This window comes from Merops nubicus, unplaced genomic scaffold, assembly GCF_000691845.1.
Source record: "Merops nubicus isolate BGI_N331 unplaced genomic scaffold, ASM69184v1 scaffold3385, whole genome shotgun sequence".
Classification (NCBI taxonomy): domain Eukaryota; kingdom Metazoa; phylum Chordata; class Aves; order Coraciiformes; family Meropidae; genus Merops; species Merops nubicus.
The window spans coordinates 2,727-17,705 of record NW_008608790.1 but is presented as its reverse complement, the minus strand read 5'-3'; the positions used below and the strand labels follow the sequence as shown (position 1 = coordinate 17,705).

General features: G+C 54.2%; 1 protein-coding gene across 1 annotated transcript in view; it reads left to right on the top strand.

The window, feature by feature from the left end:
* The window catches only part of LOC103773000 (myosin-7B-like), a gene marked incomplete at its 3' end in the record, with an annotated part of 18,383 nt that overhangs the window by 2,381 nt on the left and 1,023 nt on the right, over window positions 1–14,979 (top strand). Inside the window, exons 3-22 of the mRNA XM_008940352.1 lie at window positions 525–617; window positions 1,171–1,234; window positions 1,355–1,453; window positions 2,450–2,553; window positions 3,070–3,208; window positions 4,463–4,581; window positions 5,389–5,538; window positions 5,863–6,033; window positions 6,722–6,901; window positions 6,987–7,119; window positions 7,608–7,684; window positions 9,232–9,319; window positions 9,827–9,944; window positions 10,563–10,686; window positions 11,185–11,321; window positions 11,758–12,013; window positions 12,589–12,831; window positions 13,239–13,415; window positions 13,757–13,902; window positions 14,464–14,554. Coding sequence (XP_008938600.1) covers window positions 564–617; window positions 1,171–1,234; window positions 1,355–1,453; window positions 2,450–2,553; window positions 3,070–3,208; window positions 4,463–4,581; window positions 5,389–5,538; window positions 5,863–6,033; window positions 6,722–6,901; window positions 6,987–7,119; window positions 7,608–7,684; window positions 9,232–9,319; window positions 9,827–9,944; window positions 10,563–10,686; window positions 11,185–11,321; window positions 11,758–12,013; window positions 12,589–12,831; window positions 13,239–13,415; window positions 13,757–13,902; window positions 14,464–14,554 — 2,670 coding nt within the window. The remainder of the gene's footprint in view (window positions 1–524; window positions 618–1,170; window positions 1,235–1,354; window positions 1,454–2,449; window positions 2,554–3,069; window positions 3,209–4,462; window positions 4,582–5,388; window positions 5,539–5,862; window positions 6,034–6,721; window positions 6,902–6,986; window positions 7,120–7,607; window positions 7,685–9,231; window positions 9,320–9,826; window positions 9,945–10,562; window positions 10,687–11,184; window positions 11,322–11,757; window positions 12,014–12,588; window positions 12,832–13,238; window positions 13,416–13,756; window positions 13,903–14,463; window positions 14,555–14,979) is intronic.

Sequence of the window (14,979 nt, the reverse complement as noted above, 5' to 3'; positions counted from 1 at the left end):
ATCACACTGTGACCCTGTTGTGCATGTCTTGACCCAAGGAGTTGTAGATCAAGCCTGTTTTCTGGATCACTGCTTTTAAAATGTCCTGTGATTTGAACTGGCCAAGCCTTTGGTGTGGTGGATGAGGAATAGCTTGGCAGAGGCAAAAAGCCTGAAAAGTTTTAGACTGTTGTGGTGGCAATGTGTGCTTGCTCTTGGTTTGCATATTGTAGTGGCCCAAGAAAGGGGCTAAGGACTGCTGTGTGCAGAGGAGACAGCAGCCTGGGTCTGCAGAGGGACTAGTTCAGGCAAGGAGAAGCCCACAGAGAGCATTGCTGCAAAACCCAGCTCTGCTGACCCCTAAAGTGAGCTGCGTTGCCTCAGGAGACAAGGAGACAGCTCAGGAGCAGCAGGCTCTGACAGACAGCCCAGGAGCACAGCCAGCAGACAGTGCAAGGAGCCCTGCTCCTCTTTCCCTGGGTTGTGGGTATTGGATGCCCTCTGGCTGGCTGGGAGCTGACACATCCTTTGGTTTCATTTTCCAGGGCACCCTCGAAGATCAAATCATTGAGGCCAACCCAGCAATGGAAGCTTTTGGCAATGCCAAAACCATCAGAAATGACAATTCCTCACGCTTTGTAAGTGGCTGGGCAACAGGGAGGGCTGAAGTGCTGTGGTTCTGTGAGGTGAACCTGTTGCTTGTCGTGGGGTGGGTTTGTGCAGTGTGAGCCCAAGGCACCTAGCAGGAAGCTTGCTCTGCTCCTGGTGGGGTTGGACTGCTGAGGTCAAGCTCCTCCTGGTGACCTCAGTGCAGTCCACGGGGCACTGGTCAGAGTGAATGGCCCTGGTGGCACAGGCCATGGCTGGAGAGAAGGCCCTGAGAGGACCAGCAAGCACAGCCTGGAGTGCTGGAGCTGGGATGGACAAGGGTGCCTCTTCCTGGGAGCAGCACCTTTTTCTCTAAGCCCAGCCTGGGTCTGCTGTGGGGGGCAGAGCTCATCAGCCAGGGGTGCTGATTTTGGACAACTTCACCCACCTACACCTCACAGAGCCCAGTAACTTGCCTGGCATTGGCAGAAGCCCAAGAAGTGGGAAATTACCAGTGCCTTGTGGATGTCTGAGGTTTCTAGGTGCTGCTCAGTATTGTACCTGTGTAGCCAAGCCCTGCACTTACTTCTTGTGCATTTTCAGGGCAAGTTCATCCGGATCCACTTTGGCCCCTCTGGGAAGCTGGCCTCTGCAGACATTGACATCTGTGAGTAAACACGTGCCAGCTTGGTGGGGAGGGCTGCCAGCTTGCTGCTGGTGCTGGTGCTGGCTCAGCTCCAGGAAGGAGCAAGCCCTCCTCTAACCCCTCTGCCATATTTGATCCTAGATCTTCTGGAAAAATCAAGAGTGATTTTCCAGCAACCCAAAGAGCGAAGCTACCACATCTACTACCAGATCCTCTCTGGGAAGAAGCCAGAGCTGCAAGGTAAGGCAGCCAAAGGTGCAGCATAGCCTGTATAGCATGATGGCCTTAAGATAGCCACAGAGACCTGTTGTCAGTTTTGGAGTCCACAGGGAATGAGCAAACACTGCTCATCATGCAGGTGCCACCCTCTGCTTTGCTAGATGAGCAGGGCCAGAGGATTGGCAGATAATACAGGGTGGAAGGCATCTCAAAATGTCACCTAGTCCAGCCTCCTTTATCCTCACAGCCTGGGAACCCAGACTAAAGCCCTTCCTGCAGCTGTCTAGGAGCAGAGGAGTGGTCACCCAGGGTCTGTCTGCAGGGTGGGATGTAGCTTTGCAATGCTGCTTTGCATGAAGTCCACATCGTGGGGTGGGTTCAGCACTGACCTGAGCACGTGCAGGCTGGATAGTTACTCATTTGGGGCTTGGAGGAAGTGCTTTGCAGCCCACTCTGAGCCACCCTGGAGAGATGTCCTGTTTCAGGTGAGCTGGAAAACAGCCCCCCAGCTCACTCGCAGCAGCAGCCCTGCTGTGGACACGTCCTAGATGTGTTCCCCAGGACAGTCCCAGCTGGCCCCAGTGTGCACTGGGGCAGTCCTGTGCTCCCAGCAGCCCTGCCCTTCGGGTGGGCTGTGTCCCCTGGGGTGGGCAGCCTGTTGGCTGCAGGCTCTTGAGCTTATTGCTGGCTCGAGAACAATACCTTATTAGGCAGGTCTGGAGAGCTGTGAAGAGCAGTAATCTTATCTGGTGGTCACAAGGACATGGATGGCCACTTCTAAATCAGTCTGCAGCCAAGCCATATCCCAAGATAGCAAGCAGGAGACACATCACAGAAGAGATGGATCCATGTGTGGACCTGCCTGGGCTTGGAGAGGCTGTTCCTCCCACGGGCTGGTGCCCTCTAGTCGAGGCTCATGAAGCCTTTACCTCTTCACCTGCACCCAGGGTTGCCTCTCTGCTCCAGCTTGTTCTCTGCCAGAACTGGCCTCACCCTCTGCATGTCTTCCCCCAACAGATATGCTGCTGCTCTCCCTCAACCCCTATGACTACCACTTCTGCTCCCAGGGTGTGACAACTGTGGACAACCTGGACGACGGCGAGGAGCTGATGGCGACAGACGTACGTGTGCTTCCTTCCCACACGTGGGCAGGGGCCTGGGGCAGGGCACAACCTCCCCCTGGGCACACGTGTGGAGGTGTGCTGGCTTTTCTCTGTCCCTTGAGTTCCCTCTGGCTTGTTGGCAGTCGCTCTACACCATCTGTGAGCCTGCAAGAACGGGCAGAGTGACTCTGATCTCCATCAACAGCCTTCTCTAGGCAGAGAGGAGAGAGTAATTCCCCCCATTAGGGAGGGCCTGGAGCACATGAGCACTTGCCATGAGAGGATGAGACCATGGCTTGGAAAATCTCCTGCTTGGGGATGTTGGGCTAGCCTTTTTGCTTTCAAATAGCTCTTGTGGGAGCTGGACTCCCATTCAAAATCCCATGGACAGGATTCCTTGGCTAAGTGCCCACTGGGTAGAGCACTCTGCCCCGACCTCCAGGGTAGGGAGAGCACCTTAGGAGAAGGTGGGGGGACTGCCCTCACCTCAGAGTGGTTATTTTGTCCTGTGTATGTTGCCTTGTCTCTCCTCAGCACGCCATGGACATCTTGGGCTTCAGCAACGATGAGAAGTATGGCTCCTATAAAATAGTGGGGGCTATCATGCACTTTGGCAACATGAAGTTCAAGCAAAAGCAGCGAGAGGAGCAGGCAGAGGCTGATGGCACTGAAAGTGAGTTGGGCTCTGTGCTGCCAGATCTCCCCAGCCCAGCCTGAGGGTGCAAACCTCCCCAAGGGCAGGCTGTGATAACTTCTCTAGCCTGGTCTGTGAAGATCAGTGGCCATGATTCCAAGCAACCACACTGCCCTAGGACCTGCTGTAGTGCACAAAGGGCTTATCCTAGGAGTGGGCATGTTTAGGACAGCCTCTGTCTGCAGGCATTAGGAGGTTTCATGTGCATCAGACTTGCCTCAGCAGCATCACGGGCTGTCAAGCCCTGGCTGTGCTGCATCTTGTTCAGTCTTCTTCTCTCACACTTCATTACACAGCCTTCCAGGACAGATTGCCCACAGAATATGAGCCAGGTCATGATCAGGACTGCAAGTTCTACTCCAGTCAGCCTCCTGAGTGGTAGTTAGAGTAGAATACAGCAACTGTCTAATACTTGCCCTCATTTGTTGCTGAGGAACATCCAGAGCAAATCACAGACCCCAGAGAGCAGTCAGGCTGCAGAGCCAACCTGAAAATTCAGACAAGTCAAAGCTCAAATATTTTTTATTGCTTTGGCACTGACTGGCTCCTAGGCATAATGGAGCAAGCTTCAAGCAGAGGGTGACTTCCCAGCACGTGGAAGGATGAGAAGGGGAATCCCTGTCACTTAACTGGAAGGTTTAAGCAGTAACTGTACCTCAGCTGAGGCATGGATCCAGCAGAAATGACCACCTGGCTCAGAGCTTGTCTTGCTGGCATTCATGGAGGAAGAGTTCCCCTTGCCTGAGGAATCTCCACACAGGATTCAGGTGCTAGCTGGTAATTAAAGAACATTTTGATGAGCAGTGGTTTCCCTGCAGAGGTGATTTTCAAGATACAATCTGCTGTTAGAAGATGATAGGCAAGTAATTCACCTCTCTTCTGCTCAGATCCAATTCACTGCATGGGATTCCAAGCTTCCACTGGAAAATACATAGTGGTCCCAGATCAAGAAGACTCAAAAACCTGATTGATAGACAACTAATAAGGTGCAGCAGGCCTGCTGTGGCCATCTCTGCCAAACAGTAGCTTCTTGGGCAGGAGGGCCACACTTTTAAAGCCTCCTACAACATCCAAGATAGGAAATCACACCAGTCACTGGAAGAGACTCCAGAGCAGGAGGAAAAACTAGGATAGGTGGCATTCATCCGTGGAAGAGCTGGGAGTTTTTATTGTCCTTTTTTTCCTTCTCAGGGCTTCCTTGCTGGCTCCTCATGCCTCTGTACTGTTTTACAGGTGCTGACAAAGCTGCCTACCTGATGGGCATCAGCTCAGCTGACCTCATCAAGGGCTTGCTCCACCCTCGTGTGAAAGTGGGCAATGAATACGTGACCAAAGGTCAGAATGTGGAGCAGGTGAGTGTGCCAGGACAGGGGCTCCCTGCCTGTGCTGGGAGGTGACTCCTCTGCAGGCAGGCCCATTGCATAGTGCTCTCTGCACAGGGTGACTGGTGCTGCAGTTCATACTCTTGGGTTTAAGGGGAGACTCCAGAGCAGTGTGAGAAGATGTATCTGCAGTTAGTGGCTTTTAGCAGCTGGGGATGTTGGTGGCAGAGCTGAGAGATAACTTTGGATATTAACCAAGGCTGGAAGTTCATTGTAGTGTCTGTGAAGTGTGGGTTGGATCACAGGCAGAAGAGGTCCAGTTTCTATGGATCTGCTTCAGAGTCACACTCCTGTGAAGAGTTCAGCTCTGGGGAGCAGAAAACTCATCTTAATATTAATCTGAAACTCATCTAAACTGTTCTTGTGGGAAACTCAAATGCACCAACACTTGCATCTTCTCAGATTCCAGCCACATCTCAGTTAGGAACCCAAACCTGGCCTGAATAGTGCAAGCCAGTCCTCTGGTAAAATTCAAGAGGACTTTAGAAGCTGGTGTCTTATCCAAAATGAGCTGTAGGCTCCTGCCATGCACAAGGCTTCTGAAAATATCATTTAGACTGAATCCTAGGGCCTGGAGTCTAAGACCAGGACAGGGACACAAGAACACACTTGTGAGCATGTGAAAAATCGTGGAGCACATACTGTAGGCGTGAACTCCCCGGATCTGTCTGTCTGCCCTTTGTGTGCCAAGAGGAACTCTATTCTTCAGCCTCTAGCTCCTCTGAAAGTGGGGAGAAGCCTAAATGCAGCTGAGCTCTCTGTGATTTGCTTTGGCAGGTTGTCTATGCTGTGGGAGCCCTGGCTAAAGCCACCTACGATCGCATGTTCAAGTGGCTGGTGACTCGGATCAACAAGACCCTGGACACCAAGCTGGCCAGGCAGTTCTTCATTGGAGTGCTGGACATTGCAGGCTTTGAGATCTTTGATGTGAGTTCTGCATGGATTTGCAATGGATTTGGGGAATGTTGTAGCTAGGCAGCTCAGTCTCCTAGTGTCTGACAGCTCTATGTCCCTCAAGAAACTCCTGGCCTTGAGAAGAAGGAGAGCTCTTGTCTGAATTGGTTTATCTGGAGCAAACAGGCAGCTCACAAGAACTGTTGTAACATTGCTGTGGGCACATCTCCAATAATTCCTGGCTACTTGCTCTGGTAGCAATCCAGCTGAGCCTAGCAGAGATCACTCTTCACATTCAGGAGTGAATCCTTTCATGTCTGCAGCTCCTCCTGATGCAGGTTTGGTTTGTTCTTGCAGTTCAACAGCTTTGAACAGCTGTGCATCAATTTCACCAATGAGAAGCTGCAACAGTTCTTCAACCACCACATGTTTGTCCTGGAGCAAGAAGAATACAAGAAGGAAGGCATCGAATGGGTCTTCATTGACTTTGGCCTGGACCTGCAAGCTTGCATTGACCTGATTGAGAAGGTAAAGCATGAGTCAGGAGAGCATGAGCACAGGAAAGGTACTTCTGGTAGGCAGCTATTTTGCAAAGACTGGAACAGAAATGAAATTATTCCTTCCCCAGTCAATGGCAAGTGCCCAGCTTTGCTTTCCCCACACTTACAGCTCAGAGCCTCCAGCCCATTGATGCCATTTTGACACAAATTTTGACTTGATGAAACTACAGAAATTCTTTTCCTCCCCACCAGTGAGCCACAAAACCTGGTGTGGCCTTTTTCTACAGAGAATGGTGATCTCTGCCCCTCTTTTCTTACACACTTGCTGCCCCTCAGTGCCTCTTAATTGAGTGCTTGCTGATTCTGAGCAGCTTGTAAAAAAGATTTTCACCATTGCATCTCAGAAACTCACCTTTTTTTTGGAAAGCAGCAAACCTGTCAGGGCACAGGAGAGGATTTCCCCTTCCCAACAATCTGATGGACCCAGGCAAGGCCCTGTGTCTTGCAGGCCTGGCCAGCACTACTCTGGCAGCTGCAGCCTGGAATCCACCAGTGATAGCTTGCCCCATGGTCAATGTCTTGCATCACTTGCCTGAATGAGGGTGAGGTCTCCCAGGTCAAGCCTCACCTCACCTCACCCATTGGCACAGAGAATCCCCTGCTCCGGGATGGGTAACGCTGAGCTCAGACCTCTTCCCACCCCTTTCTCCCTGCAGCCAATGGGAATCCTGTCCATCCTGGAGGAGGAGTGCATGTTCCCAAAAGCCTCTGACATGTCCTTCAAAGCTAAGCTCTACGACAACCACATCGGGAAGTCGCCCAACTTCCAGAAGCCGCGGCCGGACAAGAAGCGGAAATACGAGGCCCACTTTGAGCTGGTGCACTATGCTGGGGTGGTACGTGTCCCTCCAGCCCTGCCAGGGCCCTCACACCTTCCCCCGGGCAGGGCTGCCCTCACCTCTGCCCCTCCTCTGCTGGCAGGTGCCGTACAACATCATCGGGTGGCTGGACAAGAACAAGGACCCTCTGAACGAGACAGTGGTGACCGTCTTCCAAAAGTCCCAAAACAAGCTCCTGGCCTCCCTCTATGAGAACTACGTGGGCTCTACTTCAGGTGAGGAACAGCCTCATCCCTTTTTTGGCCCTGGTCTCTCCCTCCCTTTGCAGCAAAGCCTCCTCACCCCCACGCCCAGCTGTTGGTGCAACGTTCCTGCACCTAGCAGCCCAGGCAAGGGGAAGACCCACACTGACCCCTAAAAACTCTTACCTGGGTATGTTGGTAAACTGGACATGCAGTGCTGGCTGAGGGGCTTCAGGTGGGTGGTTAAAAACAGGCTGAGCTCATGTGGTGCTATAGAGCTGTCCTGGTGGCCCTGTGACTTGAGATGTGTGTAGGGCTCTCCTGTTACCAAGGCTTGAGGAGCAACACCCAGAGGTGGGTGCTGTGGGAGATGGTTTTGGTCATCTGTGGCTTTCCTCCGCAGGAAGCTTTACAGAGAGCAGGGGCTGTGGGCATTTCGGGAGGGCTTGGGGGTGCTCCTGAGACCTCCAAGCCAAGCAGATACTTTGCTGATGTAATTAATCAATCTTTCAATCCAACAGAGGAACCTCACAAGCCAGGGACCAAGGAGAAGCGTAAAAAGGCAGCTTCTTTCCAAACGGTGTCACAGCTGCACAAGGTAAGAGCCAGCTCCTCATCTAAGGCCATGAGGGCATGCTCAGAGTGTCCCAGTGTCAGCCCCACTTCCCTGCCAGGCCTCTGGGGCACCTTGCACATGAGCTTCTGGGGCCTGAGGGACCACCAGGGCTCCTGAGGGACCACCAGGGCTCCTGAAGGACCACCAGGGCTCCTGAGGGACCACCACTAGGCAAAAGCTTCTAACACCACCTTGTCCCCAGGCAAGGGGCCTGTGCCTGGCAGTGTCCCAGCCCTGTCCCCATGCTGCTAGGGAGGGACGTGGGGCTCCAGGCTGGGGGAGAGGTGGCTCCTTTGGGCTGGGGCTCGTGCTGCTCCTGCCCACGTGACGCTTGCGCTGCCCGGCAGCTCCTTCACCTTTGAGAGAGAGGCAGTTAAGACTTGTAGTGATGTTTAGATAATGTATTACATGAACATCACTTTAAGTCTGTGCTACTTCTCTCCTCATTCTTGTCGCCGGGAAGGACAGCCTTGGGGCAGAAGAAAGTGGAGGAGGATCTTACAGGTCTCTGAGCAGGCAGCTCTCTGCTGCGCTGTCCAGGAAGGTGACCTGAGCAATTTTACAGCTCAGGGTAGCACACCCCCCTCTTCCCATGCCCACCACAGGAGTTACTTGTCCACCCCAGTGCTTAAGCAACTGGAAAACAGCACAGAGGGGTGGGTGAGCCCAAAGCTGTGTCCTGCCATGGCAGCCTTGTGGTGACAGGGTGCTCAAAGAGGGCAGCGCTTGTGTCAGAGCCCCCGTTCAGGGTCACACGTGACTTCCTTCCTCTTGAACAAGTCACAGGCCTTGGGGAATCATGTCTGTGGCAAGAAGTTGTCCCATGATGATGTGGAAGTGTGGGAAGCTGTTCCTATCCCTGAGCTGGCCCTGGACAGGCTGAGCCTGTCCGAGTAGGAGAAGGCAGCCTGGAAAGATGCAGGTGCCCTTCCACAAGAAAAGGCAGGGCCAGGGCTTGGCTTGAACCTGGCCTTGGAGAGAAAAGGAGGCCCAGGCTGGATCAGCAGGACCCTCTGTCATGGCCAAGGGGCACGGGCAGCACTGTGGAGGTGCAGGGAAAACCTGATGAGGTGGTGACTGCAGCCCATTTGGATGCCAGCACTGGATTTGCAGCATGCTGAGCACAGGCTGGTGGGCACCAGCAGAGTTGTGTGCCAGAACATGCTCAGTCCTGTGTTCCTGGCTCTCCCCCACAGCAAAACTTTACCTACAAACAGCTGGGAAGCATCTGGCTCTGGTGTAGGCAAAACCTGCAGGTGCCATTTGGCACATCTGCCAGGCCAGTCCCCTCAGGCATTGCTCCCACCCTGGCAAAGGCCATGGTCCTGCTGTGGGGCTGGGGATGTCCTGCTGGCAGGACAGTACAGAGAGCAGCCAAGCAGGAGGACATTCCCCCTCTCTCATGGGGAGTGGTAAGGAGCTCTCAGGGTCTTCTCTCTCCCTGCCTGTGGGGAGAAGGGGCTGGAGGGGAGTGCTGTAGGCGAGCAGAGCTGTCACCTGATGCCTCACCCCCTGTGTCTGCCCTGCAGGAGAATCTCAACAAGCTGATGACCAACCTGCGCTCCACTCAGCCCCACTTTGTCCGCTGCATCATCCCCAACGAGACAAAGACCCCAGGTACACATGGGCTGAGACAGCACCTGGGCAGTTCCCTTGGGTGCCATCCACCCAGCTACACATGGGCTGAGACAGCACCTTGGCAGTTCCCTTGGGTGACATCCACATGTGGGACCTGCTGGGGCCTCTCTCACCCACCTTCTCCCCAGCCCTTCTCATGCAGCCGTTCCGTTGCCGCTGAGACCGGGCCCCATCTCGGTGTGGACCCCCTGTGACCCATGCCAGTCTCCTCTCCTGGGGAGAAGGAGTTTTGCCAGGCTCCTGTTTTGGCTGTGATGGTTGAGCTGCCCTGTACTCGGGTGCAGCAGCAGGCACAGATGATTTCAGGCTGATTGCCACCACCCAAGGCCCAAGCTGCAGCGCTGGTGGTGAACGTCAACCTAGAGGAGAGGCCAACACCCGTGTTCAGAACCTTGGGCTGTTCCCAGAGCCCAGGCCCATGCTGCAGCTCCATTTCCCCTGTCCTCGTGGGCTGAGTGTCTGCTCCACACTTGTTGTCCCCCTCAGGGGCCATGGATGCCTTCCTGGTGCTGCACCAGCTGCGGTGTAACGGTGTCCTGGAAGGGATCCGCATCTGCCGCAAGGGCTTCCCCAACAGGATTCTCTACGCAGACTTCAAGCAGCGGTAACTCTTCTTCCTTCCCCAGCAGCCATGGTGTACTCTGGGGGGGAGAGAGAGACCTCATGGCTCTGACCTGCTCCCCAGCTCGTGCAGGGTTGGTCTGAACCACCACGACGCGCCCGGTGCGTGCACAGCCTGGGACAGCTCTGCTGCTGGCTCTGTGGTGCCAGATGGGGATGGTTTGGTGCTGGACATGATGAGGGAGCAGAGCTGGTGGTGTTTGAGGTGCTGAATGCAGGGTTGGAGCAGTTGGGTGATGGCAAGGCTCAGGTCCTCCAAATCTGGTTCAGATTTCTCTCTGCCTGTGGGATTTTCATCATTCTCCAGGCTGGTCCCATCCACCCTGCTTGGACTGAGCCTGGCCAGGAGTAGTGAGGCCAGTGGCCTCCTCCTGCAGTCTTCCTTCTGCTCAGGGACTCAGATCTGGCAGGGCTCCCTGGTATCTGCTCTGCAGAAGAGCCCATACTGGGCCCTGGAGCTCCTGGTCATACAGGGCTCCAGCTAGTGCTGCAGCCATGTGCCTCAAGGGGGAACTGGTGTGAGTAGGGCACCGTGTGGGTTGAGCCATCAGCTCTGTGCTGGGGTTCTCTTGCATGTCCTCCCTCTGCTTTGCTCCTACAGCTACCGTATCCTGAATCCAGCAGCCATCCCAGATGACAAGTTTGTGGACAGCAGAAAAGCCACAGAGAAGCTGCTGAGCTCCCTGGAACTGGACCACTCACAGTACAAATTTGGTCATACCAAGGTGAGACCAGGCAGATGGTTTTTAGGAGGGAGACATTGCCCCTCCTGTCTCTCTGCAATCCCAGTTAGGTCTCCATGCCCAGCTTGCTCTCTGCCTGACCACAGCCCTGCTGAAGCCCTCTGCTCTGCAGATTGCATGTGGCCCTTGAGGAGCCTCAAGGGAGCTCCTTGAGGAGCTTGAGGAGGGTGGAGGAGGAAACAGGTTGGGAAGAAACAGGTCTGAGCAGAAGGTCACTGCTGCCTGACCTCATATCACCCAACACAGCAGCTAGTCCCTGCTGGGGGATGTGAGGGGACGTGCAGGGCAGGGAGACCTGGTGCCCTCCAACCAGTGCAGAGCATGGATGTGTGCCCCAGCACAGAGGGCACCTAGACCTGTGTAGCCCTCGCTGCTCTCCGTGTCCTGCTTTGGGCTGTGTGTAGCCCAGGTCTGCCTGATGTGCTCTGTTCCCCCTGAGCCCTCTGTCCTCTCCAGGGTTGACTGATCTCTTGCCCCCAGGTGTTTTTCAAGGCTGGTTTGTTGGGCTTGCTGGAGGAGATGCGAGATGAGCGTCTGGCCAAGATCCTGACCATGCTGCAGGCCAGAATCCGCGGGCACCTCATGCGCATTGAGTACCAGAAGATCATCAGCAGAAGGTAGAGTTATGGGGGGAAGAGGCAGAACTTTGTGAGAATTTCTCCTTGCTCCTTCTGCACATTTCAGTGGGTTTGACCTGTGGGGCTTGCCTGTGATGGGCAGTGGTCAGGTAAGGCCCTGTCTGGGTGGGATGGAGGCAGAGGTCCTGGAAGAGGTCTGCCATGGGCCTCTGGAAAGGAGGGCTGGTGTATCCAGGTGGGAGGAGCTTTTGGTTTCTTTCCACTGGAAGATTCAGAGGGATGCAGGGTGAGGAGACCTGACTGCCAGGCCACACCACCCACCCCATTAGGGCCACTGCAGTGTGCAGACAATGTGCATTCAGCATACCTGGTGAAGAACAGAGCCATGTCCAAGCCTGCAAAGGCCAGGCCCGTGCTGCAGGGAGGATGGGAGGTAGGGAATCTACATGATGATGATGTACTTGTATCTTTCCAGGGAAGCCCTCTATACCATTCAGTGGAACATCCGGGCCTTCAATGCTGTCAAGAACTGGTCCTGGATGAAGCTGTTCTTCAAGATCAAGCCTTTACTCAAGTCTGCTCAGACAGAAAAGGAAATGTCCAACCTGAAGGAGGAGTTCCAGAAGCTGAAGGAGGCTCTGGAGAAGTCTGAGGCTAAGAGGAAGGAGCTGGAAGAGAAGCAGGTCTCCATGATCCAGGAGAAGAATGACCTGGCTCTCCAGCTGCAGGCAGTAAGTGCCTCACCCCCCCTGTGGAACTGTAAAGGTGGTGCAGAGTCCATGGGTAGAAGAAGAAGCAGAGTGTGCTAGATCCCTCCCTCAGCCTGTTGCAGTTCTGAGGCCCCCTCATTGCCACAACCTGTTCAAAATGCAATGTCAGACTCGGTGGGAACCTGAAGCAACATCACAGGCTTGCCACCTCAGGGCTGCTGTGAGGACTCATGCTCCCCTGGCTCTGCAGAGGGTGACCTCCTCACACTGGGGTGGGAGGGCTGGCAATGTTTGCTTGCCAGGCTGTGGCTAATCTGGGCCATTTCTGTGCCAGGAGTTTTCAGCCCAGCATTTCCTTTGGAAAGTTTAGTAGCTGTTAGCTCTGTGGCTCTGGCTAGTGCTGGTGGTTGTCCCATGACCCTTGAAAACAGGCAGTGACTGGAGCTGTCTTTTTCATCCACAAAAAATCACCTCAGACTCACTCTGCCCCTTCCACCATGGGAGCTTCTGCTCCCAGCCAGGATAGCACGGCTGAGAGCCTGCTGGCATGCTCCTGGGGCAGGGGATGAGCACTGCCTCTCCTGTGCCTGTCCCAGGAGCAAGACAACCTGGCAGATGCAGAGGAACGCTGTGACCTGCTGATCAAGTCCAAGATCCAGCTGGAGGCCAAGGTGAAGGAGCTGACAGAGCGTCTGGAGGATGAGGAGGAGATGAACTCAGACCTCACCGCCAAGAGGCGCAAGCTGGAGGATGAGTGTGCAGAGCTGAAGAAGGACATTGATGACCTAGAGATCACACTGGCCAAGGTGGAGAAGGAGAAGCATGCCACAGAGAACAAGGTGACTGATCCTCCCTGTGGAGTGCAGCCTCATTGCCCTGGGGCTGCAGAGCTTATGGGGGCACCAAAGGGAAACATCAGGGATGAGGCTGCTGGAGTGTGGGAGCTGGGGCAGGACACAGTGCCAAGAGGTGAAAGATCCAGCAAACCCCTCTGGTGTCCCTCTGGTGTCCTGCCTCATGGCACAGGAGTGGGTGGGCAAACAGTTCTGTGCAATGGCAAGTGTTTGGGATGCTGACAAGCCACCTGGTGGAACCAGCCTGGCCCAGCAGAGAGGGGCTGGCTGCTGCTGCATGCCAAGCTGCTGTTGATCAGGGACTTCTGCCTTTCATGGCTCAGGCTGCTGTATTAGCTCTGCATGCTCTCTTCCTGAGAAGGTGTACTCAATTTTTTAACTCGCTGCTCTAGGTTAAAAACCTGATTGAAGAGATGGCTGCTCTGGACGAGATCATTGCCAAGCTGACCAAAGAGAAGAAAGCACTGCAAGAGGCCCATCAGCAGGCCCTGGATGACCTGCAGGCTGAGGAAGACAAGGTCAACACACTGACCAAAGCCAAGGTCAAACTGGAGCAGCAAGTGGATGATGTGAGTCATAGGCCAGTGACAGTGAAGTGAGAGAGGTTTGAGTCACAGTTCTGGGAGACCCCAGAGAGCTGTCCCTGAGCTGGAGAGTGAGATCACTATCAGATCCCCATTTAATATGTCCAGCTGATGAATAACCCCATTGACAAACTGCCCCTGAACCAAGAGGTGGTCTAGAGTACCTCACTGAGAGCAGTCCTGGGCTGAGGGAGTGGACTGGAGACCAACTAGGAAGCAGCTCTGGCTCTCGGGGCTGGGTGAAGTTCCCACAGTAATGGATATGGGGAAGGTTTGGGCTAGAGAGGGTCCTTTCCCTCCCTACCCTGTCTCCCTTTATTCTCCAGCTGGAAAGCTCTCTTGAACAAGAAAAGAAAGTCCGCATGGACCTGGAAAGAGCAAAGAGGAAGCTTGAAGGAGACCTGAAGCTGACACAAGAGTCTGTAATGGATCTGGAGAATGACAAACAGCAGCTGGAGGAGAGACTCAAAAAGTAAGTGTGATACATGCCTGGGCTCTGTACTCACTCTGCCAGGCCAGAGCCCACCTCTAAACTGAGTGGTCTCTGAGGGGCTGCTGGGTGGTGGTTTTGGGCACTGCTGGTGTGATCAGTCCAGGCAAAATGAGGGCTTGGATTTCCTGCAGAGTTGCTGAGGAGCTTGTCAGCAGCAGGGTAGTGGGTCAGGCAGCTATAGACCTTCATGGGGTTGGAAAGCAGAGACCTGCCTGGCAGGATCCTGACACAGAGGTGTCAGCTACAAGTACAGATTTCATCAGTCATGTCCCATTCTCGTTGTTTAACTGGAGAACACCACCTAAGGGACCTCACAGGGGAAACCTCAGAGCCAGGTTGTCTGCCAGTTTGACCACTCCAGCCCTCCCTCAGAGCAGTCCATGTGCAGCTTCTTACCCCTGCAGTCCCTTTCCTCTGTGGGTTTTTTGTCCTCTGGACCTCATGTTATAGTGCAGGGAACAACATTCTGAGTTCAGGAGCCAGAGGGACTTGGCAGGACAGTGTTTGTCTGACCAGAGGCTCTGCCTTCATTCTGTACAGGAAAGACTTTGAAATGAGTCAACTGAATTCAAGGATTGAAGATGGGCAAGTGACTGAGGCCCAGCTGCAGAAGAAGATCAAGGAGCTCCAGGTATGGTGGGAAAAATGATTCTCATAGCCCAGGAGTCCTCAACTTCCATCAAATGTAATGTGCTGGGGAGTCTGCGTGGGCCAGTCTCTCTCTGAGCACAGGGACATCTCCTTGGCAGAAGGGTGATTGAGAAGGTGTCACTGTTAGCAGAAGCCAAGCCCTCTGCCAAAATGTGGTGGACTGAAAACTAAAGAATGAACTATTGAGAGGAATGCTAGCACGAGCATGAGGAACAGCTTCTGGGATGTAATTCTCTGTCCAGTCTAAAACCTTAAATCCAGTGCCTACACTCTGATGATCCAAATTTAGGACACTGGGGTCCTTCCTAGTATATGCAGGCCCCCAGGTTCAGGTGGTGTGCATGGAGATTGCCCCTGAAGGGAGGCTATCATCAGCCTGGATCCTGACAGCAGGCTACAGAGGAG